The sequence below is a fragment of the Balearica regulorum genome, chromosome 4, assembly GCF_011004875.1.
Source record: "Balearica regulorum gibbericeps isolate bBalReg1 chromosome 4, bBalReg1.pri, whole genome shotgun sequence".
NCBI classification, from domain to species: domain Eukaryota; kingdom Metazoa; phylum Chordata; class Aves; order Gruiformes; family Gruidae; genus Balearica; species Balearica regulorum.
The window spans coordinates 65,674,593-65,699,804 of record NC_046187.1 but is presented as its reverse complement, the minus strand read 5'-3'; the positions used below and the strand labels follow the sequence as shown (position 1 = coordinate 65,699,804).

The 25,212-nt window shown below is 38.6% G+C and overlaps 1 protein-coding gene across 7 annotated transcripts; it reads left to right on the top strand.

Moving 5' to 3' along the window:
• Positions 1-693: 693 nt before the first annotated feature.
• On the top strand, positions 694-23,618 carry BST1 (bone marrow stromal cell antigen 1). 7 transcript variants are annotated; one of them, XM_075752453.1, is made up of 10 exons: positions 694-762; positions 1,893-2,006; positions 5,766-5,895; positions 6,978-7,113; positions 7,588-7,670; positions 8,267-8,343; positions 11,555-11,647; positions 13,642-13,728; positions 14,241-14,300; positions 17,453-23,618. In XM_075752453.1, exons 2-10 carry the CDS (start codon positions 1,903-1,905, stop codon positions 17,565-17,567), a joined length of 885 nt encoding a protein of 294 aa, XP_075608568.1. In that variant the 5' UTR covers positions 694-762; positions 1,893-1,902; the 3' UTR covers positions 17,568-23,618. The 7 variants fall into 7 exon arrangements, with proteins under 7 accessions (XP_075608568.1, XP_075608567.1, XP_075608562.1 ...); XM_075752452.1 differs by lacking the exon at positions 694-762 and adding an exon at positions 1,607-1,675; XM_075752449.1 differs by lacking the exon at positions 694-762 and adding an exon at positions 16,459-16,524 and having other exon boundaries at positions 1,637-2,006.
• The last annotated feature ends 1,594 nt before the right edge of the window (positions 23,619-25,212 follow it).

Here is a 25,212-nt window from a genome sequence, read left to right as displayed (position 1 = left end):
TGTTTCTAGAAGTGGCAAGGAGAAAGGGAGCTCAATAGACAATGAGATGGGGATGCCAGCAGGTGTTTGACTCATTTCCATTCCCTCTGGGATGTTATGACAGGTCACCTCTTTTTCGTAGAATACCACATCTTCTTCCCAAAGTTGACGAGTCTTAACCTAGTGTGTCCTTGGAGAAAAGCCATTCCAAAACTTGGTATCCATCTTTAAGTCTTTTTAACTTATACAGTATATTTTAAGCAGAAGTTTTAGTCTGTGACTGAATCAATGACTGCCCTGTTCTATATAGAAGATCACATTGGTGATGCCTCTGGTTTCTGTTAGCCCTGAAATTATTGAGCAAAATTTGGTTGCAGCAAAGTTGATAATAATAAAAAAAAATAATCATTGACTTCCATGGATTATTGCATTCTCTAATCCTGAATCCCAAGCAGTGACTTGAAACTGTTTGATTAACATGCTGGTGCCCTATCAGCATGGCCATGTTTCAGAGATGTTAGGAAGAAAAATAAGGAGAAAAAGCATCAGAGAAGTAACTGAAGTACAGCATTTGCCGTGTCTCTACCATATCAAGCATAACATTGCACGTCCATTTCTGGGGAAATCTGGCTTTCCTGAAGATTCTGCTGCAGGTAACAAACCAACTGGTTATCTTTCTGTCACATTTACAGGAGAAATCCATCATCAGCAATTTACTTGATGATTAGCGAGGTTTTGCCTTCAACAAAATCCATCAGCTGAGTACCATCCATCAGCTTCTATGTAAGCATCACACTATATAAATAAGTACATAAATAATAAAGATGTATATATTCACTGAGGCATGGAGACTGTTTAATAGAAAAAGAACCAGCATGTTCCTCAGAAATGCGAGTGCGTAGACAAATTACTCTAAGGTTGAAATTTTTTTTTTTTTAAAAAAGGGAAAAAAAGTAGTATGGCTGTATTTGCAGCAGTGTATATCACAGAATATTTACACTGAAGATTAGATTAATTCACGCCATTTGATGATCTAACAAAGTACTTAGGCAAAAAAGCTGAAGGGAGAATAAAAGTAAACAGAAGTTGGAGAGATTTCTTCAGTGCACAGGAAATATGTCTTAATCCTTTTGGTTCTCGTTATGATTGATTCCTGCCTGTGAGGTGGTTTTGTTCATGAAGAAGGCTTTAAAACACATATCACAGCACCAAGATGTCGCTGTCAGTATCCAGGGGAGTGGTGGGAAAGGAGATGACTAATGTTACCCCTATGTGTGACACATCATCACCTGAGAATTTGAGTGTTTATGTGATCACTGCTTCACCTGCATATTTCAATTTTTTTTTGTTTTTGCTATGTACTTCAGCATTTTTTTCAGCCATTAGAGAAATATGTGCAAAAAGCGTAGCCCTTTTAAAATGAAAAGAATGTAGCTTGCAAGCCCTTGTGATGGAAGGTGTAGCATGGCAACGAGTATTAAGCAAACCTAAGACATTGCAAATACTGAAGTGGTAAAAGTTTTTTTTCTCCTTTTACTGAAATATATTGTAATTCTTCGCAGTTATCACCAGGTGGCAATATCATGACCTTAAAAGTCTCGTTTTTCTGAAGTGGAAAACAGTTAGCCTTGAGGAAGTGATGTATCCCTGTGCTGCAATCGCTCCAGGAAACAGTTAGATTACAGTCCCCAGCAAGGTTCAGATTTCCGTCTAACTTTGTCTTTTGTGACAGAGCTGTAGCCAGTATTGAAAATATTAAACGTAAAGCCTCAGGATTTCCATTTAAATTGTATCGTTTAACTGTCCTTTTTTTTTTTTTTCTCTTTGTTTAAAAAAACCTTGGGTTGTCAAGAATTCACGATGAAGAGCCTTTTTTTGTCTCTCTTACTTGTCTCTGTTCTGTTTATGAACAGCTTCTCAGAAATGCAGGGAAGGAAATGGAAAGGTGAAGGTACAACGCAAAACCTGGAAGCTATTGTCATTGGAAGATGCTATGACTATATTAGAATTCTGAATCCTTCTGTTGGGTAAGTTTTTGCTCATTTATGGATTAGTTTTTTATGTTCTGTACAAAATGGTTATTAATCAGAAGCCTGATGTTTTGCTCCTAGCCATGAAAGTGATCCTGTTGAAGCCAACGTGCTTGTAGCTGCTGGAAACAAAAAAATGAAATTTGTTGGATGTCATATTAATAAAAGTAGTGTAATTAAGGCAAGATTTTTAATCCTTCAACTTTTTATTTCACATTTCTCCCCCGCTAGTGCCAGAGTGTTCTGTAAGGAGAACACTGCACAGAAATGGTGGGGATGGGATTTCTGAAGTTCCAAATCTGACAGTGCTCCTGGGAAGACCGGCTTTACTTTGCATGCCTTGTGTGTCAGGTCATGTAAGAGGGCAAGCACCACACTTTATAGCTATCCTGTGGTACTGAAAGAGACTCTAACTCATCCACCTGAAAAACCAAGTAGTAATCAACTGCTGAAGTATGATTACCCATGAGATTTCATTGCCTGTGTTAATTACACAGAACTGCCGGTAAGTCACACACTAAAATAACCACTTTTTCTGTCTTCCTTACACTGGGCTTCAGTAAAAAGTAAAAAAACTAAGGAGTTCAGTCTCCTGGAGTTCAGTCCTTTATTCTGCCACTAAAATTTTTGCTGATAGTTTGAAGAGGTATTTGCAGAGGGGGTCTGTCTGGGTTCCTGCAGCATTGAGTCATGGCCTTAATGGGATTAGATTACGTTGCATAGTATCAGCAAGTATCACCTCCTTCCCCCAACCTCCCCTTTTCAGTTCCTGCTGCAAAACAGGAAGATACAGGACTGAAAACAGGTTCATGGTTTTTAACAAAGGCAAAACAATATGTTTCTTCCTATGAACATTCTTAACTTATCAGAAGCGTTTTGGTTCAGTTTCCCCATGAAAGAAACAATCATCCTAATGCCAATAACACGGTACTAAAATTTCAGCTGAACACTTCAAGTTTGGCAAATTTATAAACACGTCACAGTGGAAGGTGCCAGTAGACTTTAACTATAGATTTCTACGCACCTACAATATAATAGATAATATGAACTATGAAAACTTAAGTCAGTTAGTAGTTGTGTAGATATATGAAGTCTGGTCTTGGCAGTAGGCTCTAGATAAGCAGAGTTCCTGTTGGGAGTTGACAGATGTCACTTCCTTTATATCTGAAGCAGCACATGACTAATAAGACAGAATACACTAAAATGAGCAACATAAAAGATTGTTATTGTGGAAATGTTAACTTTATCATTAACTGATTCAGGCTTTCAGACACGTAAATACAATACTCTTGAAACTATTTCTGTATATCTCATGTTTATGACAGTTTTGTGGTCTAATTAATTCCTGTGACATTTTCACAATATAAATTTAAAATTGAGAAGTCTGAATGCATTCATCAATGGATTCTTACTCAGAATAGCATGAAGCCAGGCTGGACATTAGGACTGCTTTCCTGAGTTAAGGCGCAAAATGGCATTACAAAAAGAAGGGCTGCAAAATTGTGTGGTTGTTTTTTTTCCCTTAGGTCTATAAGTAAATAGTATAATCTAAACAAAATGGAGATGTCATATTGCACAGGTGCAAAACAGATATTCTAATTATTTTTACCCCTTTCTGTTCATTGTCTGTTTCTTAATTGCCCCCAGGCTAGCTTTTACAGAGGCATAGCCACCTGGATAGGTTTTGCTTCTGAATTTATGTGCAAATAGAATAGCTTTTAAAAAATACTTTGCTAACAGAAAAGAAGCTAGCAAAGCATGTCTTTACACTGCAACACAGTTAAAACATAGATGTTTGTAGAAACTTAAGAAAAACTTTCCTTTACGTTAAAACGGAACATGCAAAATGGCAGTTAAAAGGGCATTTTACAAAATGTTATGGTTACGTAGAAGTGAGGGATTTGAATGAAAATCATATTTGAAATTTTCTAGTAGGACTATGCTATATAACACAAATGTTCCTGGAGTCCATTTCCCCCATATTTCTTTATTGGTAGCATATAATGGAAGTTTTGAATACATATTTCTTTAACTGACTAGTATGAAATAAATCTAATATGACTTATTAGTGTCTATTAAGATTGGAAAAAACCATCCTGAACAATCCTTCCCCACCCTGTAGTTTCAAAAAGTATTTTTGCCAGCTAAGAAATTTTGAGTAACAGAGCAGAATAATCCATTTGATTTACAAGCTGTTCAAACCTGGATGAGAAGATACGAAGAAAAAAAATGCAGGAAGTGAATTAACCAGAAAATTACTGCTGGATTCCACTGTCAAGAAAGATGTTAAGAGTTCAGTTGATCATAATTTGCAAGTACTAGCATGAATAAGTGAGGGCTTACAGTAGACAGCTCTAGCAGAATGAGACATAAGTATATATAATTGTCAGAAGCTAAAGTTTAACAGCTTGAAATCAGAAATAGGGTGCAAATCCTTTTATCAGGTAAGGCTATTTAAACATTGGAACTACTGATCAAGGGTCATGTTGCATCACTGAAGATTTTCAAATCAAGTTCCCATATTTGCTTAAGATATATTGGGAGCTTTTTATATAGTTTTTGGAAGCATGACCAGAGATTACTCTAAGAGAATCTGTGGTCTTTTTCCTGCATGGGAACTGCACAGCTCATCACAAGGTGTCCTTTAACTTTCAAGTATCTGCAACATTCAGCATCACAAAGCAGCTCCTTAAAGAATCTTACGAGGAGAAGCGCCAGCAGAAACCCCACTGCCTATGGATGACATCAAATGAGGAAAACACTAACGGCAAAGTTTGATTTACTGGATCGGGACTACTGATGTTCAAGCTGCAGCTTTGCAATTAAAGCTGTTCACGTTAGAAATGATGTATGCGCATTATTCTCTTCTGCAGAGTGTTCCCAGCATAGACATTGTCACAGCTTATGTGGGGAAAGTACTGTGGGAAAGTGGTGAAAGTAGCAATTCCCTTTTTAATTACTCCAGGCAGGCTCAGAGCTGGGACAGATGAGATCCTGCAAATCCAGAGAAATAAAACACTTCTGTCCCTAGATGGCCTGGCCTGGCCTTCCGCGGGAGATTATTGTCCCCAAGACAGAGCTGGCAGAAGGGAACTGTCAAAGTGCACAGCCTAACATCTTATTTCAGGCCCCCCTACACAAGCAGTTTAAATATTGAATCCTAGCAGTATTCTTGTAGCTACTGCACAGTGACAGTACATGTCCCACATGATCACTGTACTCATTCCAGCAAGGTAAAGCTGCATAATCCTATGGCCTATATAAAAAGAAGACATCTTTTTGTCAAAATCATTATTCTGCCATCAAAACTTTGTAGTTACTCCTCCTGCACTTGAATCTGATATTTTAAGAGTAATTTTAGATTTCAGTAGCTTTGCACATTTAGCTACGCTTTAATTTAAATGGCTTTTTGAATCTGGAAAATTTCAAAGAAAGCTGTTTTCTTTAGTATTCGACAATGCTGGATAGCAAGCTCACTGTGTATACTGTACCTTCTATTGGTGAATTACTACGTATTTCTAGTTCCACACTGTAAACCCTAATATTTTAATTGCTACTTCTTGCTGCTGTTAGGAGTCAGGAAAAGACAAGATGCTCTTCCCAGGTGGCATGTTTTCTACCACTTGGACTTCAATTTTCTATCTTAACCTTGTGGGGGTTTTAATTTGGGAATTTGAAGAAGTTGGGAACAAATTACTTTCTTGCTCTGCTTTGAAAAAAACCAATTTTTCTGTTTGTTTGTTTCAATGATTACAGTGAGAAGAATTGTTCAGAGATATGGGAAGCATTTAAAAATGCATTTATTAACAAGGATCCTTGCAGCATTCTACCTAAGGACTATGAATTATTTATCAACCTGTCATTGCACACAATTCCACCTAACAAGGTAATGATTAATACTACGTTAACAGTCCTGTGACATCCAGCAGGTTTTCCATGCAACAGTTCAAAAGTGACCACGAGTCATTCTGTGGCTGACTCATGATTCATTATTTTTGGCCTTTCTGCAGTTCACAAACTAGGCTCAAGCTTGACAGCATTTTTCAGTGTGTTTGGCTGCATTTATTTTATGCAGTAACTTCTCAGCAACTTCTCTATTTTCATACTGCAAAGATCCCCCATTTTTCCTGCTGTGCTGAAAGCTCTGTTGTAGTCCCTGAACTTCCACTTCTACTTTTCCTCAGGTTAGGTGGTCTGCCTGCAAAGACTGTGCCTGCTATCATTTTTGCTTCCACTCCTCTCACAGCCAAGTCTCAGGGCAATAACATCTTAAACACTGACATGTTAAACAAGCATAAACAGAAATGAGATAGTACACTGTTATATGCTAGAAAACAGTAAGGGTTTGATGTGCTGGCAATTGCAGAGAACAAAGCAACGGCTCTTCATGCCATCGTATCCCATCAGAACGTGGGCTTTGACCTTGTCTGAAAGGTTGTGCTTTAAACCAGTTTTTCCTTTAGCACAATTATTCCTCATCTCTAAATGACACAAGCTAAACCAACAAATACTCCCATCAACATAGCTTAATTCATTAAAGGGTTTGCAAACAGAAATAACAGCTAGACGTATGATTTTTTCACACCATAAGTCAACGCAGCAGTGTGAGAGAATTCTGGTGAGATACATGTGGCTTATAAATGTCTGTCTTCCCTTTTTTCCCCTTTTCCTAAATCTGTCTGCTGAGGAAGGCTAAGCTAGGCCTAACTATATTTAATAGAGGTCTATATCCATTCCCATCATGGTTATGAATGCTCCTCAAGCCTCTAGTGATCAGAATTTATACCACTGTAAAAAAAAATAAATTTTTTCCTCTAAAGAGATAGCTGTCATTTCTGGTTATTACCTTGCTTTTTGAAAGAAATACCAAAACATGATTTAAACTGTTTTCAACACCCCATAATCTCATTGTGTCCACACCCAAGTGATGGGTGATTTCTTCTCTATTTTTTTCCTTTCTTTACATAGTCTCTCTTCTGGGAAAATAATGAGCTGCTAGTGAGTAGTTTTGCTGACAGAGGCCGTCGCTACATGTCTGTGAGTTATACTCTGTTTGGCTTCATTGGAGATCTTCTAAACTGGTGTGGGCAAGCAAACAGCAATGGTAAGACAATGAGTGCTACATTAAACATCTGTCTGTAAAAACATAATGGAGACCAACTGCTGTGTTCTGGAGGAGCTAAGTTTGCTTTTACCCCATGAAAAATCAGGGATAGTTTCACTGGTTTGTTCTCTCCTGTTTTGTGTGAGTATTTAACACTGCAGTCAGGGGAGCACACAGTGAAATCTAACCAGTGCTCCACAGAAGATAAACCTCCTTCTCAGTTCTCTGAACATGGAGCTCTCTGCATCCCAGGAACAGAGCGCGCCCTTTCAGCCAACTCATTGAATCCACAGAATATCACTGTTTGTGTAAACTGCAAAGGATGGAAAATGGTAGAAAAAAAATACAACTGTCAGCTTTCAGTGTTATGTGAGACCGTCTTGTATATTCAGTGAATAATATGTGAATATATTTAATTGCTTTCTAAGGTCATTATCATCTCTCTAATAGCAGAAATCACATGCCTTCCTACAGGACTGGACTATGAATCCTGCCCTACCACGGAGGAATGTGAAAACAATGCGGTGGAATCTTTCTGGAGGATGGCCTCAGCCACTGTAAATACTGCGTTAGTGCTGAGTTCATACGTTAGTGAGTGTGTCCTGGGTGGTTTCAGGAAAATGGATCAAAACAGATTCAAGTCTGTAACTGTGCTAGATTATTTCCTCTGATACAAATTTTTTAGACTGGGTACAGTGTTTTAGCAGAGGAACCTAACTTTCACCTAGCTAGAAAATTCTGTGTTAGCTTTGTTAATATACATTAAGCATAAACTAAGCACAATAAGCACACTAGTTGTCTACTGAATACAGGTCCTAAGTGACATTTGACAGCCTTGGTGGAAACCCTTTATTCACAGATCAAACCCAACACAGATTGCCAAAATGCTTTCTTCCTATGCTGAAGAAACTCTTTATAGGTGTGAGAAAATAGTTTGAGAAGATGCATTGAATTAACGCACTGGCTATTTATTTCTTGTATTCTCTATTGCAGTAACATGCTAGGGTGCTAGTTTGGTATTATTTTAACAATTCTGATATTCTTCTTGGTAAAATTCTTTCTTTGGTTGTTGTTGCTTGCAATATAGTATCAAGTCATATGACAAATATGTAAAGATGAGTTCTAAAAAAAAAAAAAAAATTATGTATTGCAGTATGCACAGCACAGTTCTGGGGTGATACATGTCTTGCTGAATGGTTCTGCAGTCAAAGGAGCTTATCCAGACCCAGGGTAAGACAACTGACTTATTTATGTGTACAAGTTCTGATGCCTGCAAAAGAAGGGTCAACCAGTTGTTTGGGTCTTCTGCTGCAGAAAGCATGGGAAGTGTAGCTGAAAGAGCCTGTTGCATCAAAGTTTGCCGAGTTGTGGGGACAACTGTTAATTGTCCCCGGCTGTAGGAATTAGCATGAAATGGATGGAAATAACCCTTTTGACTCCTGCATTTTACAAACTGCTGTGGCAAGCAGGATAAATGCTCTTTGAAAGCAGCCTTCAAGTCAGCCAAAATACTGTGGCAAAATGTGTATGTCTTCAAAAGATGAGCGTTACAAACTTTCTGTTCAGGGACATCTCCAAGGAGAGGACATTGTTACAAGGAGTGTAGCCTCTGTCAGGCCTAGGAACAAACTTGGTGAGTTCTGTAGGGAAAGTGCTTTGTCCTGCTATTTCTCCATGACCAAGAGAGGAGGTAGTTTGAGATCCATTACGGTTTAAGAAAGCAAAAAGGCTCATTGAGAAGGATAATAGCAAGGATTAGCTGCTGCTTCTCCTTATTCCCTCATATATTAAAGATAGACGTATTTTCCCTGATTTACAGGTGTACCACTATGCAGAAGTTCATCTAAGCTTATGTTTAAAATTTATTGTAAAAGTACACCCTTAAGAACTTTTAGTGACTATGTGGCTGTAGTGACTGCCTACCTTTGATGAAAAATACAACTTTCCTTACCTCAGCAACTGTCCTGTCCAAGGCAGATAAAAAAAAAATCTTTTAAAACCCATAGAACAGATCCTCCTCCTGTGTGCTCACTGAGGACTAAAATTATCATTGAAAAGTTAATTTTATCTCCAGATAGGAGAGAAACAAGAACCATCTGTTCCAAAAGACCTATTACCTACTTACCTCCATCCCCCAAAAGGTCCATCTCTGTACACAGCTTTCAGCTAATCAAGAAGACTTACATGGTCTGCTTCGGTTGGTCAGGTGGTCAGCAGGGATGACCACCTGCAGATGATAATACCTGGCAGCCTGTCAGTGCCCAGAATCCAGTTTCCTTATTTCAGAAACAGTTTCCTTATTTCTGTTAATTTACAAGTTCCTTATTTCAGACACCTCTTACACATAAATTAATTCCACCAGTTCCCTGGGTTGCCTGTCTGGAGGTATCATGACCAGTGAAATCCTCACCACTGGAGCCTGCCAAGAAAAAAAACAAAGCCAGTTACTCCATCTGTGTTCTTTCCTGTCTATCTTCTGGTTCATTTATGACTGAGTTTGTTTAAGGGATCTTGTTTGAAAGAGGCTTGGAGTTAAATAATTAATTGCAGAAGGTAATCTGAAAGATACAGCTGTCTTCCTAAGCATTTCTCTGGTCTGTTTTTAAGCATTTCAAAGCCACTTCCAAAGTTTATCTTGTGTTACAGTTTGTAAACTTAAATCATCATTAGGTCACCTGTTACCATTTCAGTTAAGATTTATTTCTCACTTCAGTGCAAAATAACTTTGCTCATTCACACTGTATGAATGTCGTTGGCAGACTTCTTTAATAATATTAGTTGGTTCAAAAATTGGTTTACTGAAGTAAATTGTACATTGTTCCTCCAGAGTTTCTGACTCCTCTGGTTAAAGATGCCTTTATATTTTGGAGGAAGCTGCATTTTTGCTGGCAATAACATATGCATGAATGAGCAAATGAGTTAAAAATAACTGGAATCTTTATTTTTGGTTATATTTTCACTATGTATTTAAGACAGGCGTGGACACCTTGGACAGACAGGCAAACCTGCTGTTGCTGCTACTGGTCTCTGGATAACCACTGCCGAACCAGACTTGACCAGAGAAGGCAACTGTTGGTATCTGCTTCCTCATGTTCCACTTCTCCAGAAGTTTAAATTAACTTGTTAACTTCATGAGCAGGTCTCGTCTGGCTGCCAACAGACACTGACAGCCACCACACATCTTTGTGCTTCCATGCCAGAGCACCAGTAATTTGCCTGCAGGCAGCAGGAGGACAGAGCAGTGGTCACGTTGCCACTGCTGGTCTCATCCAGGAGGTGACAGCTAACAGTCCCTTCTAGTCTGAGGGGTCTCAGAGCATTTAAAGTGGCTAAGAGACACTGCAGCCCAGATGTAGACATTTAATAAGACCCATGATAGGCATATTAGAGCACACCTAGGCTCAGGCTTGGACCAAGCATTCACTGCAGACACAGCCCTCAGAAGCTTTCTAAGGAGGAAGAAAAAGCAACTAAAAGGTTGGAAATCATTACAGTACATCCTGCTAGGTTAGAAATCTGTGGCTTTGAAATGTCTGCATCTCACAAAAAATTAATTGTACAGACATTAAAATAATTCTTTGGATTTGGCATCTTTAGATGGGAGAAATTCTTCACTGTGGGGGTGGTGAGGCACTGGAACAGGTTGCCCAGAGAAGCTGTGGATGCCCCCTCCCTGGAAGTGTTCAAGGCCAGGTTGGATGGGGCTTTGGGCAACCTGGTCTAGTGGAGGGTGTCCCTGTCCATGGCAGGGCAATTGGGACTAGATGATCTTTGAGGTCCCTTCCAACCCAAGCCATTCTATGGTTCTATGATTTAGTTGCCATTTTATTATTTTATTCTAATTGTTATTTAAATACCTATCAAAGTCAATTTACACAAAGCAATAAAGTGGAAGATTCTCTCAGCTAGGGATGAACATTTCAAGAAGTTCCTCCCTTATGGTGTTATATATCCTAGACATATCCTTCATGTTTGTGCTGCTGTGATTTTGTACCTAAAAATATATTTGTTTTGTGGATGTTAATATTTTTTTATTTAAAGCAAAATTGTATTGTGTCTAAAAGCAGTAACTACAAGAATGACCTTTTTACTTTGTTTTACTAAGTATCAAATGCTTTTTGTTTTGTTTTTGCATTTTTTAAAGTTCATTTCATTCTGGTTCACCTGTAAGTTGTAACTTCTTTTCAGCTGAGCCCCTCTAAGATGAAGAATATGAAAACAAAACTTCAGATTAAATGCCTTTGACTTTTGAGGACATTCAGAATGTGAATTAGATTTTTTCTACTCTTTGTTGAGTCTGATTGTAATCAGAAGACATAAATGTAAAATCAAGCAAGCCCCTATCCTACAGCAGGATTAGAGCGTTCATTAATGCAAAGGGAAAAAAGATTATTTATTTTTCATATTGTTTATAGTTCTAAAAAATTGTTTCTTTAATCAGATTTTTTGCAGATTATGAAATACCTAATCTCCAGAAAGACAAAATCTCACAAATTGTCATCTGGGTTGTGGATGATATTGAAGGACCAGATAGGTAAGTTACGTCTTCCAAAAAATGAATTTCTCCTTTTTGGACCTGTCTTTAAAATTTCACCTTAGCTTTATGTTTGATTATATTTGCATATCAGTTAAACTAAAAATATTTTAGATGCTTTCACTAACACAGAAGGCACATCCTGCCATTCCCAAAGAGTATAGAAATATCAGAATTAGACAAAATAAAAATAAATTCTAATACTGGGTCTGGAGTCCACTCTTGGTTAGATGTGCGTGTGGATATCAGACCTTGAGTGAAGATACAGCACGTACAGTTTTAATAAGACAGAGTCAATCTGAATTTCAGATTAAATGCTGATGTGAAATATTTCTTTAGCCTTGCCATATGCATTCTTTTAATTTTCATCTATCTTAACTGTTTGAAAATTAGTAGAAGGAGGGAAATACCACCAGGGGGCTTGTTTTCTCTCAATACTTACAGTCAGTCCAATAATAAAATGTAGGCTTTAAAAAGGTCTAATTTTGCTGTTAATTTAATAAAACAAATTAACAAAACAAAACAGATCAGTCCAAACAGAGTAACTTGTTGGTAAATAGCCAAAGACCAAGTGACAATTTTCAGCAGAAACGTACCGGAAAATGGACTCTGAATTTAAAAAACTGAAATCATTAGGCCAGAAATTAGGCCTGGTTTGGGTTTGATTAAAGGAAGAATTAAAAAGTCTATTTGTTACAGCTTTTGTGGAGGTTCCTACAAATGTACATGGATGAATCGGGGGTAGAGGAACAGAGGAAGTCAGTTTTTACCCCAACCATCTGCAGGGTCCCTGCAGTTTAATATAACGTGGTGGCACTTCATTGGTCTTAAAACTGCCCTGGCTGGAGAGAGACAGCAAAATGGACTCAGGTGTCACCATATCCACCACTGGTGGCTGAACCCCTGGTGTCATCTGCATTCTTAGGAGCATGAGGCTTCTGTTCTTGCTACTCAACGCTTTTTAGTTGCATCCATTCATTTTGGTGTCATTTCCCTTTCACGTCTCATCTCTTCTCTTTCCTACCTCTTCTTGCTTCTCTTTCATTCAATTTTGGCATGGCCAATCCACATATTTTACCACTGTGGAGTCTGCGAAGCATAGTTCAGATTAGCGTTTCTCAGCCTTTCTTTTTAAATCAAAGAATCATATCCCTTTGGGGAAAAAACTCATACAGCTCACTTTTGCAAAAGTAACCCTTACTTCGAAGAAAAAGTAAGACAAGCACTGAATGTTAATTTATCTTTCAGTTAATGGATACATGGGAATATTTGTGTATTTTTATTAATTGCTTTTTACAATGATTTTGTTGATCCTCGTATGATTTCTTTAGTCATGAGTATTTACTGACCAGCAGGTAAGTAGCACTGGCCTTAATACTTGACACTGGTGCAAGTTTTAGAGGTCTCAGTAAGTTCTGTACTATGCTAAACTTTCTTTTGCTAGTTGGACTACAAATTAAAAAAAATCAGTGCTAGACACAGAAGCTGCTTTGAGGATTGTTTCTGGGTTTTTTTCTCTCCCCTTGTGTTTTTCTATTGTTCTGTATTCAAGAGAGAGGACAAGTTTCTAACAACAAGAATAATTCTAATTTATTATATCAAACTACTTCTGTAAAGACAGCTAGCATCTACTTTAGCACCACCTAAATAGCTGCCAAAGAATTTTACAAATGAAACACTGTTTTACGAAGTTATTTAGCTCTTTTTCTGTTTGTCTAGTGAAATATTAAAGGTGGGAATATTGGTTAATAGCATCTGCAAAAGCTACACTGGCTGAAGCCAATCTTCCAGTCTCTGCAAATCGAGTATAAATTATTAAATGACTGTAAGGAAATGAAGCATTATAAGTAGCAATGTACACCAGTTTTCTATAGGTGTTAAGGAATACAGAAGAGGCAAAGTAATGGGGATTTACTTTACTAATTCCATCAAGTTCAGTGAAAGGAAATTAGATAATAAAAGACTTGCAATAATATTAAAATCCTTTCTCACAGAGAGTCCTGTGGAATTCATACTGTAAAGATACTAGAAAACAGGCTGAAAACCCTTGGTTATGATGTCACCTGCACTGACAATTACAAGTAAGTGAAAATGCTTCATTAATATGGTGTATTTGCAGAAGCACCTCGTCTATTTTAAATGATTTCTTACTTTCCAATACTTAAGTGCCATTAATGTGTCTTCGGTAAGAGGCTGATATGTTGGAGGGGTGATGTCATATTTTTCAGATACAGTATTTTTCGACTGAATTGAGCAAACCACTACACTGTATTGTGTAATTGTATAATTAAGTGGAACATTGTACTTACCCAATGTCAGACACAGAAGATGGTCACATGTATTCAACTTCACTGTAAAATCTTTGTTTGGATTGAAAATCTAAACAACAGTTAAAAACACTATTGAATGTCTGCAGAATTAGTAGTTACTCACAGTAGTGTTCACAGTTCTAGTAATTCACAGTAGATTGTAAGATAAATATAATTGAAGGGAAGCTTTAGACATGATAATACTGTTGAGTTTGTTTCATTTTTTCATTTATTTTCCTCAGTTTTCTGCCTGAAAGATGCTAAATAAAATTGTATCTTCACAGGTCTGTAATGTTCTTACTCTGCCTGGATTATCCTGACAATTCTAAGTGTACCCTTCCATCGTAAGTAAAAGAAGTTCAATCCATCCTCAGTGTCATTACAACCAAATAAATAATGCCGAAATCAACAGTTCAACAGATTCCACCTCTATCATCTATTATATATCACCTATACGCAATGTACAGTATTCTTGAATGCATTACTTACTGTATATTGAGTAAGCAGTTTCTATCTACAAATTGTGCACAATTGTCTGTGAGCAACTGCTATTCAAAATTAGGTGTTAATCAGTTCTCATCAATCACACAATCACACTGTATTTCACTGATGGTATGAATGAAGTTTGTAAATATCAGTGTTCTGATGCAAAAACTACTACAAATTTGGAATTGCTTTCATTAATGTTTTTCTTTGATTAATGAAAATGTAGGTCAAATGGCAACAGATCTAAAGGACATTTCTCCAGCTACTGGAACTGTCAGTTCCAAATTTTGAGGAAGTTTTTTTTTTAATCTTCCATTTTGTGTGCAAACCAAATTTCTATATTTTAATGTATTTACCTTGGGCCACTAGGTTATCTGCAGAGAATGCAGATTACATCCAAGATACAACTTTCTTAATTAGCAAGCATCACTCTCAAAGTAGGCTTTAATAGTTTCCCTTCCTATCCATATTTTTCTTTGTTATATAAAGAGGATTAAATTAATTTATGATGTATTGCAGTGAATTTACAGTAAATATGACTTTTCAATTGTGGCTAAGTTTCTTAATCTATATGCTGCTGCACGTATAGGTACACATAAGGTACTTGAACATCTGAATATGAAAACTTCCTCACAGTTTGGAAAATTGCAGGATACGTAGATGCATAAAAGTTGTTCTCTAGTTACATTATTTTTATGCATAATCCATACATTTGGCCATGTCCTATCTCCTACTGTCCTTTCTGCCCTAATTCAAGCATCTGCAAATCTTTTGTATGTTAATACCTACGTAATACTGCAATGATAACTTCTGCCATGAAAAACTTGATTTGCTGTCCCTGGTTATGGCAGCAGGGAGGTGCAACTCTGGCTTGCCTGCCTCTGGTTGTGTGGCAGTAGTGCTTCACGCAGGACGGAAAAGGAGGTGTATATCACTTTCTGCAGCACACGTTCAGTTTTTAATACACCCTTACAGAGAAAGTAAGTATTCTCTGTTCCTGCTGATCACTCATCATTTACTCATCTTGTCAGGCGACAACATTTATTCTTACTTCCAAATTGTAGCCCAGCACCAACTTACAAATGTGAGATGAAAACAGGGGCATTTTAGATATGACAGATACCTCTGGACTCCTTCTAGGTAGTAGATCATAGAACAGGCTTCCAGGCCTGTTAAGGCATTTATTTGTTACTAGGTGTCACTTGCATGGTGGATTAAAATAGGGTTTCCTTATTCTGCCAGTGGATGGTGAGGTTTTTGTTCATGTGTCAAAGGAAAATACAGCCATCCCATGCAAAATCACAGCTGTGAAGGTGGTGACAACATTAACAAACTGGAGGAAAAAGCACTTTACAGGATTTTAAAAAAATATAATATTGTGAACTCTTAACAGAAGATTTTTCTCTTCTCCCAGGTTTTAAACCATTTCCCTCAAAGTTTTGTGATGTGGGTACATTCCTCAGCTGAGGAAATGTGGATGAAAAGGCTTTTGGAAACAATTAATGTCTTTTTCTTTCACCTAAGGGATGGCCATACCAGTTCTCCAGTATTACCACATAGCGCTTGCAGTATGTAAGCAGCCACCCCTTCCTTTCCATCCATGTCGGTACTTAAATTAACGTAATCACAAGCATATTCTAAGCACCACTCTCATACTCTTCTGGGGTAACTACTAAGCAACTCAGCTGTTATCATCCTCCTTAGGAAAAGTTTCCTTGCTTCATTCCTTCCTGAGCCTTATATTCCCTCCTGTATGCATGGCAATATAATAGCCTTGATTCACTTCATATCTACGCTATCCCTAATTAAGACAGAGCTTCCCAATCTGAATGCTAACTATCATTGCCTCGCCCTGAAATTTAAATCGCTAAAATATTTCAAGCCAATGAAGCTTGAATGAAGCTCATCCTGAAATTACTTACTTCTCTGATAAATAACATCTCCATTGACATTACCTGCCCTTTCAGAAAGAGCCTTAAGCAGATGTATATAAATTATTTGATGATTATCTTCTAGATCTGTTTTCTCTGTGGATGGATCCCCGCTCTCTGATGGTCCATTAACTGACATGGGAACAGTTTGGTCAGTAGTGGTATCGCTATTAAGAGCGTGTATCTGTTAAGAAAAGGCTTCATTTGCATAGGCTGTGCTCACTGTACACACATTATATTTTCATTCTTCTGTAATAAATAGTGAGACTAGGCATGCAGGCTCTGTTCCGTCCCCTTTCACAATGGCTATTTGCTGTTAGAAGACCGATAGCTGGCTTCTCAGCCTCCAGAGAATAATGTCCAGAACCTAAAAACATCAGACTTGTGCAAGTGACTTTTTTTGTCACCGCAGCTCCTGTTACATCAGCATACCAAAGCAGAGGGCAGTGTCAGGATAGCAGAGGGATGGCTTGAAGGTGCTGTAATGTACTTGGGGCTTCTTGGGTAGTGATAGTGCCCCTTAACTCCTCTCCAGACTATGTTCCTGCCGAGTCAGAATTTCGACTTTGCCTCGTTAAATCGACACCCTGTTTGAAGAAAACTTGCAAGTAAAAAAATACCCACTAGATGGCATAGATGGCTTACAAACATAAGCAGAAAGGAAACCCGATGCAACCTATTAGTAGTGGTATTTATTACTTGCATTACTGCAATGTCACGGAGACTTAGAAATGGATCTGGATACTGTTGTATGAGGTGCTGTAGACCTCTAGGACCACTGCTGTCTGGAAGAGCTCTATACAATCTCAAGCATAAGGCCAGAGACAGTGAATGGATGTGGAGAGACAAGGAGGCTCAGGTATTAAGGTAGAAAGGAGTGTTCCCAGGGTTTTGCACACAGATAGCCTGTTTATAAAATCATGACAGCCAAAGGGAATCTGGTGGCAAGCTCTTATAAAGAAACTTCTAGCTTAGCACTTGGACTGCAAACTTCATCCTCGGCAACAAACCCCTGTTATTTAAAAGAATCCTAAGTCAGCTCTGTGCTGTGAACATCCTGTTTGTTTTCTTTTCCTTAGATCTGCACCAGCAGCACAAAGAGGACCTGTATCTTCAGACAGAGGAGGCAGCTGGAACAAGCTCATGTTTGTTTCTTTTCTAAGCTTTTTGTTCAGATTTGCTTTAGTGTACTAAGTTAATCAACTGAATCCATATCCTGTGTTTGCCTTAGCTGGCTATAAACTTGATTTTAACTAATTTCTAACTGCAATTTCACCCTAGTTCTGGGACTGGCAAACTTGCATATTAAAACTCTGCATACTTCTATCTAGATACCAACTACTTTTAGTATCAAAAATTATTCTACTGCTTCTAGAAAGCCTCATCCTTCATTTCCTTTTCTTGAATAGAAGAAATCCATTGCTTTTTCCTCTTATCCTTATTCTCCAGAATTAAACTGAGAGTAATAATTGCTGTTCACCTATTTCAGAAAGAAAAGTGAAATTATGCCTGTCATATATGTCCCACACAGCTTACTTGTTCATAAAAACAATCCTAGCATTGGGCCTTGGAAACTAAGTGCCTGAGTATCATGTTTTGGGAAGGGGAAATATGAATTCCGATCAAAGCGAGCTTAGATTGCTCACTTGGTACAAGATACAATAGGTGAGACAGTGGAAAAATTAAACTTATTTTCATAAGTGGACCAGTACTTGGGCCAAACTTACCTAAAACTATTGTACAGCAAGATTCTGGCTTGCATACTTACTTACAGCATTTTACCACGTACTGATTGCTTCATCATCTGCACAGCTACTCCTCAGCTGGCTGTTTCCTGGCCACTGGATAGCCAAGAGTCAGGAATATCAGGTCTAGAAAGCTCCATGGGTTTTCCACCATGATGTGATGGTTGATCACCATGATGTGATTTGTGGCATATCAAATTCAGACAAGAACCTGCCAAGTCAGACATCTGCCTGCTTGCAGATGCTTCAGAATATATTGAAGAGAGAGCAGATGCCATCTTGAAGGTCTCTTGAGTTACTTCTGTGAATTTTCTAACTGGTCTAGCTAGATGCTCTTTGAAACCACCAAGACATCCAGCTACCAAGATGACACTTAAATCTTTGGAAAAAAATAGTTCTTCCAGAAAATAAATTTAAGTAGAATTTTGTTGCATTCTTTATTAGCTTCTGTATTATTTATTTGTGTTTGTATTATCTGGTTGTCAGGAAACTGGAATAGGATGTTCCTGTTATATCACTGCATCTGATTAAGGACTCCATAGTATATTTATGTACTTTCAGTCCCTGGTACAACTATATCACGTTGTATATTTGAAAATATCTAATATATGTTGTTGTTGCTTATTTGTCTGGGTTCCATTCCTGTAATAATCTTTAATTTGATTTTAATGCAAATCCCTTTACATTACACACACAGTTGTGTTTGCCTGTGTCACAGCTGGGTGTAGGCTCCAGCTTGAAGGATTTTTGTGTCTGTTTCAGACATTTGCAAAAAGTACTGAAATCAGAAATTACAGACATTTTAAAATCTAGGCTGTATTACACCTCAAAATTGTTCCCTACCTAAGCTGAAACATTAGTCCTTTGATTAGTTCCTTCAATGTCCTCCTCATTTTTATTGCTTGTTTGATGCTGTCCTGAACAGCAGCTGCCAGAATACGAGAGGTCTCTGTTTGTAACACAGACACAGCTCAGATAACTAAACCCAAGCAGTTTTGATCAGCCTTCTGTTTGCACACAGCAGGTCACATCATGGCACACTGTGGACCGCAGGCTGTAGAGATGCATATGAGGCTCACAGATGATAGGTGTGCAAGCCATCGTTTGGTCTAGTGTTGGCCTACCCGCTGACCTTTATATTATAGTGTGTCCCAGATTCAGATAATAGCTTAAGACCGTTAAGAAGCCGTATGCCTCTTAGGCAACTGCTATCCACAAGCCAAGCATCCCAGCTGGACATCCCAGCCTGTAAAAGCTTTCCAGCCTCCACTCCAGCAGCACAGTCAGTACTGGCCGTTACGTATGATACCAAACACACTGTAGGAAGTGCTAAATAATTCTGTTTTGAAAAAAAAGTAAAATGCAAAGTAGGATAGATACGATTCAAATAATTTGAGGTTTTTTACTGCATAAACTTATATCAAGAACAACACACTCAGAAACTTCTTGTAATGTTTTCTTATTTCTAGTGTTCTTAGCTCTTTTCCCATTACTTCAACTTGGTAGCAAAGACAGCTTTTCCCCCCCCCCCCCCCCAATATCTGTTGAATAAAGTCTCTCAAACTTGCTGGAAAAGCTTGGAAAGACCTGTAAAGATTTTTAGCTAACCAACTAGTATAGCTGGGAAAAAAAGGCAAAGTTTTAGATACGTAGGCTTCCTGAGATCTTAAAGGCAGCAAATTTCAAGCTGAGTGTCATTGGTTGCTCTGAGTTTAATATAGTGGGTTTAGTCCGTGTGAAAGAACTTTGTGACTGGCATCTCAGAAGCGGAGGGGCAGAAGAAGTGTCAGCAAAGCAAGAAACAGTAATGTCATTTGTTATTCCTGGAGGGAGGGAGAGACGTGAACAAAAAATTGTGAGCAAGAGAATCCCCTACATCTCTCTTTTTTTATTTCTACATCTACCAGGTGTGTGAATAGTGCTATTTACAGATGTGTTTTACACTTATGTGGTGACAATCAGCTAGGTATGCCTGTGCTCTGTCTTGAACACTCAGTAAATGCTCTGATTAGCAATGTCTCATGTAACAGCTGTGGCAAATTTGGAAAAATCATAATGTCTAAGTGGCATCTTCCCTTCCATGCAAACCCATGCAAGCCCGGTAATGTTCAGCAGGGTGCTTCAAATAAGGATTCAAAATGTTCAATCATTCATACTTGTACTAGCAGTACTGCAAAAACAGCTGTCTCCAGACGTGATTTCAACAGGCAAAATGTTTCATATGAAAACATTATGTATGTCACTTCATTTTGAACCCAGCTGGATGCCACAATCCTGCGTTGATATGTTACTATCCAACTACTCATAGCAAACGACAGCATCATGTACAGGAGCATTACAAGGTGCTCTGCATTGCTGCAGACAGACCCGTGGAAGCCACTGATACTAAGGTAGTATTTCCTGTCTTTGCCCGTTTTGCAGACCACTTAAAAATTCAGTTATGTCATGCTCTTCATTCCTATATAGAAATAAATATAATCTCCCCTCCTACTAACCTACTTTTTCTTCCCCCTGCTGCATGCGTTCCAGTCATTCTATCTGATAAAAGCCAAACTCTAATTAAGAATAATTAATTTTTTTCAGCACGTATGTGCATGCACACATGTACATCTGCTCATACCTGCTCTGTCTACTTCTAAATGCAAGTTATTGAGTGCTCTGGAGTAAGGAGTTATAAGAATAAGGCAAGGACAACTTGTTCACCTCTCTGCCCTTTTTATACTGCTGGTGTTTATTTTTGTCATATTGGCCTTGATGTGATATTCAGCTGACACAACTATGTTTCCGATCAGCAATCTCAAATGTAGTGAAACTTGAACTGAAACCTCAAGAAGTTGTGTAATACTTACTGTTCAAAGAAAGCTAACTTTTTAGATCGTTTTCAGATGGATTAGCTACAAATAATTCTGATGTGTTCTCCTTCAACAATAGAGAGTGTAAAGTGCTTTTAGCACAGCCAAGAAGTTAGGTTTAAAATAGCTCAGTATGGGGAGGGATGGCATCTTAATTTAGGCAAATGTTAGGGTGGCTGAAGCACTTTACAAGTGTTTTCTGATTTTCAGGTTTTCCTAATTCCAGCCTCTACCCAGTCTAAATTTACTTGCCATTTTATTCAAGAGGTGAAGAGTATAATTTGCCAGATGTTATTTATAATCTGCAGGCATTTGATTTCCTACTGTTCCCTGTGAATTACAAAGGCAAGCTCAGAGGAGACCCCCGTTCCCACAGTTCAAGTGCAGGCTGGCAGGGAGAGGGGCGCAGGAAACCGGAGCCTGGGAGCACGGCACAGGTGTACCCTCACGCTGTGCCAGAGTACCCACCCTGCCCGGGCAGCCCCACGTCGCCTACCTTCTCCTCTCCTTCCTGCCACTCGCACCAAAGGTGAACCTGATCTCAGTTCAGATGAGTTACTTCTTATTTTTAGAAGAGTGTGTGAGTGGAAAATTATGATGTTGGAAGTTTTATAGAAGGAAAACAAAGGAGGAAATTCTATTTAATAATACACATTGCCTCTAAGTAATAGGCGCTGAACTAAAGTAACTAGTCCTTGACTTGTGACCATTTGACTAGGAATACCTCTGCGCTCTGTAAGCAGTAAGTGTTTAAGTGCAGGCAGAGGGGATGCTCCAGAACTATGTATCTGGAGTAACCTGAGTTATACCATCAGTTACAATAATTCAGAAAGAAATAGTATTTTTTAATCCAGTAACTGTGTGTTTGCCAGGGCATCTCTTAGTGATTACACTTGATACAGTTTGATATCAGGTGCTAATGAGTGCTTGGATAAATAATTAACACGGAATGTCAGCTACTGCAGGCATAAACTAGGATGAGATGTCAAGTATTTGGCAAACTGCAGGAGGACTCTTCCCCCCCCCCCCCCCCCCCATTTGCAACAGGTAAAGTCAAGAGAGCAGTACTAAGAAAATGACAGGTATTCCATACGATATGCTAAGTCAGGGTACAGGTGTGGAAAAGCTCCTAGGTCACACTATACCATTTTGAAGAGCAGTGAGCGAAGAAGCAAATGAGCAGAAACAAGTATTGAGTCAAAATCTTGCAATTTCACATCCCAGCTGTAGGACATCCTGGCCTGTGTTGTGCTTCATTCTTACTTTTGTTTTAATGAAAGATGACAGAAAATCCAGCATTGGTGTTTTCATGAAGCAGAATGAATGTTCTAGGCTTTCACTCTGAGGTTTCTGTCACCACTGCGCATTAGCATGGGGTTAAATAAAAAAGAGCCGCTGGAACAACATGAAAAAGGAGTGATGACAAGCAAAGTACATGTTAGATATCATACAAAAAGAAGGACAGTAAGAATAACCAATAAACTTGGAAGCCACAGCATCAAATCCTGGACAAATATTTATATGCGTGTATACAAAAGAGTGTTTTACACAGCTGGGAAGCAGGAAAGATCTTATTTTTCAATTTTCTTGTTTTTTGACCTTTGAACCATCACATGAATCCTTTCCAAGTGGCAGACCTACACCCTATTGTTCTTTTAGGAGAATTTTTGCAATTTGCACACTCCTGTGCTTGCAAAGCATACTTCTGTATCAACTTTGTTTCCTTGCCTGCCCCAGTGGGAGGGAACCCTGCTGGGTATTCCCCTTGAGAATGCGTGAGCAGCATAATTGGTATTGGCCAGAAAACAAGCACTCGATTGCATGGAAGTCAGCGAGGTTACTGCATTTGCTTTTCCTCTGCACTAAAACTAAACCTTGAAAAATGTTTTGCACAAAAAAAGTACAACAACTACATCAGAAATCACAGTAAGATCCCTCACCAAAGCCAGGTTATAGCTTTTCTTGCAAACTCTTCTATTGCAGCTATTCCATTTTGTATAGATTAAATATATTGAGTAAAAAAATATTTTTTTCATAGCCTGGATGCATGATTCATTAAATGTGGGTCACCCACTCTGCAGACCAGTGCTTTAAACACTACGTCCTTGAATGTGGGGAGGGTTTTAAATTTGTCCTGGACATAATTTTCTGGCGTATCTAAACAGGTATAGCAAAAAAAGGTGAAGGTGATTGATACAGAAGAATGAAGCAACCTGTTTCCTCAAACTGTTCTGGAGCTAGTCCAGAGTTTGTGTCCCCACTCTGCCTCCTTCCCCACCAGCAGTGTTTTTATGTGTAGATCTCTCGGCATGTTGCCTTGCTCCATGAGAAAATCGGTGCACAAACCCCAGTTTTAATTTTTTTTGGTACAAACCCACCACTTTGGCTGAGAAAGAAACTGGGAACTGCAAAATGCAAAAAGCAGCGCTGGTGACAGCAGGAAATTCTTCAGGCAGCAGCAAAGCTTAGGAAGCACCTGTACAAGCGCCAGGCTCTCCAAGCGAAGGCGAAGGAGCAGATGGCCCAACACTTCAAGAGATCCAGCAAGGGAAACAAGTACAGAAATGGGAGGAAGAACCTTGGTCCAAAGAGGGAGAACATTATGGACCATTTGGGATCTTTGTTTGCAATACACAAATTAAAAACCAGTCATAAGTGTCTGTTACCCTGTGTTACACTGAAGAGCAGTCAGTGCTGTCATGGCTCCAACTGGCTCCAAGCGAGCTCACACAGCACCAAGTGGAGAAGCAAGTGCTAATCAGACGGACAAGGGAAAAGGAACTAGAGTGTGCATGTCGCTGCGGAGAATGACTAAGGAACAGCTGTTCCCAAACACTCCTTCCCTGGACGTGAGCTTTACATGCACATCCCATCATAATGCTATTAATTTGTAAGGTAGTCAAAACTACAGTACAGTTTGAAACATCTGAGCTGAAGGACAGATGTCACGACTTCTGAGAAAGCTCAGGGGACGTCTATATTCTTGTCAGTGTGTCTCACCGGATACTTGATCCTACTGACATAATCTGACTGTCCATAAATCACGTCCTAGAAACAAGCAGCTAAAACTCTAGTCGGTCCAGTGCCATTTCAGCAGAGCACAACACTAATGGAAAAAGCAGACCACTAATTTAGGCGTCTTAAGCTCTGTTGTGGGCCCTGAAAAGCTCTCATCCCTTATGCCATCTCCGTAGCCTGCTGTGAAACAATAACATGTAAAAGATTGGAGCAAGTTTTCTATGTGGTGTTGGGTAGGAGTTTCCTGATCAGAAAGGTTTTTAGAAAAATTAACATATATACAACTAAAACACCTTTCAAAATATCCCTGAATCATTACTGAAAGAAGAACATCACATAAAATAGGCAAACAGGAATAATTATCCATACAAAGACAAACAAACCTTACCTATGAAGGCAATCAGAAAGGTTTGGAAAGCTAATTTATTGATCAGGAAAATTTAGTACTTACTGATAAAAGATTTCTCCTCCATAGTAAAGCACAATGTTTGATGAGAGGAAAAGACACTTTGCTTCCTTTATTTCTCCATTTGTGATCTCTGATTTGAAAGTGAGGACATTTGGAAGGACAGAATAGGGTGAGACAGAGATTGTATTCTAGGACTCAAGGGAACTGAAGAGCCCACAACTGTTTCTGCTTTACCAAATGCCTAATGGAAATCATTTTAAACAAACAAACAAACAAAAAGGAATTGATCCTGACACAGCCACACTCTAACTCTTTACCGCAGCTTCCCTTAATCTCATCTATTTATTCCAAAATTGTTCATCTAAGAGGAAGTATTTCTTAAAATTTTTTTGAAATGGCTGGTGAATGGGTGTCAGAAACCTTGTTGTAAAAGCCTGGACATCACAACTGTCCATGAGACACTTCTGTATGCTACAGCAACAAACCTTCCAAAAGAGGATCCTGAAAGTTATCCAGAAAGGATAGTTTCTTCTGCCCTCTAGAGGGCATTGCAGAGAAAATGGAGCCATACTTTTTTTCAGGCATGCACAGTGGAAAGACTATGGACAATAGTCAAAAAGCTCAGCACGTGAAATTCTGATTAAACATTAAAAAAAAAAAAAAATCATCATGAGAGTGGCTGCCAAGAGATGGATTCTCCATTCATGGAGATTTTCAAAACTCCACTGGAGAACACCCAAGCAACCTGATCTAACCTTGAAGTTAGCCGTGGTTTGAGCAAGTGATGGGACCAGATAACCTGCAGAGATCCCTTC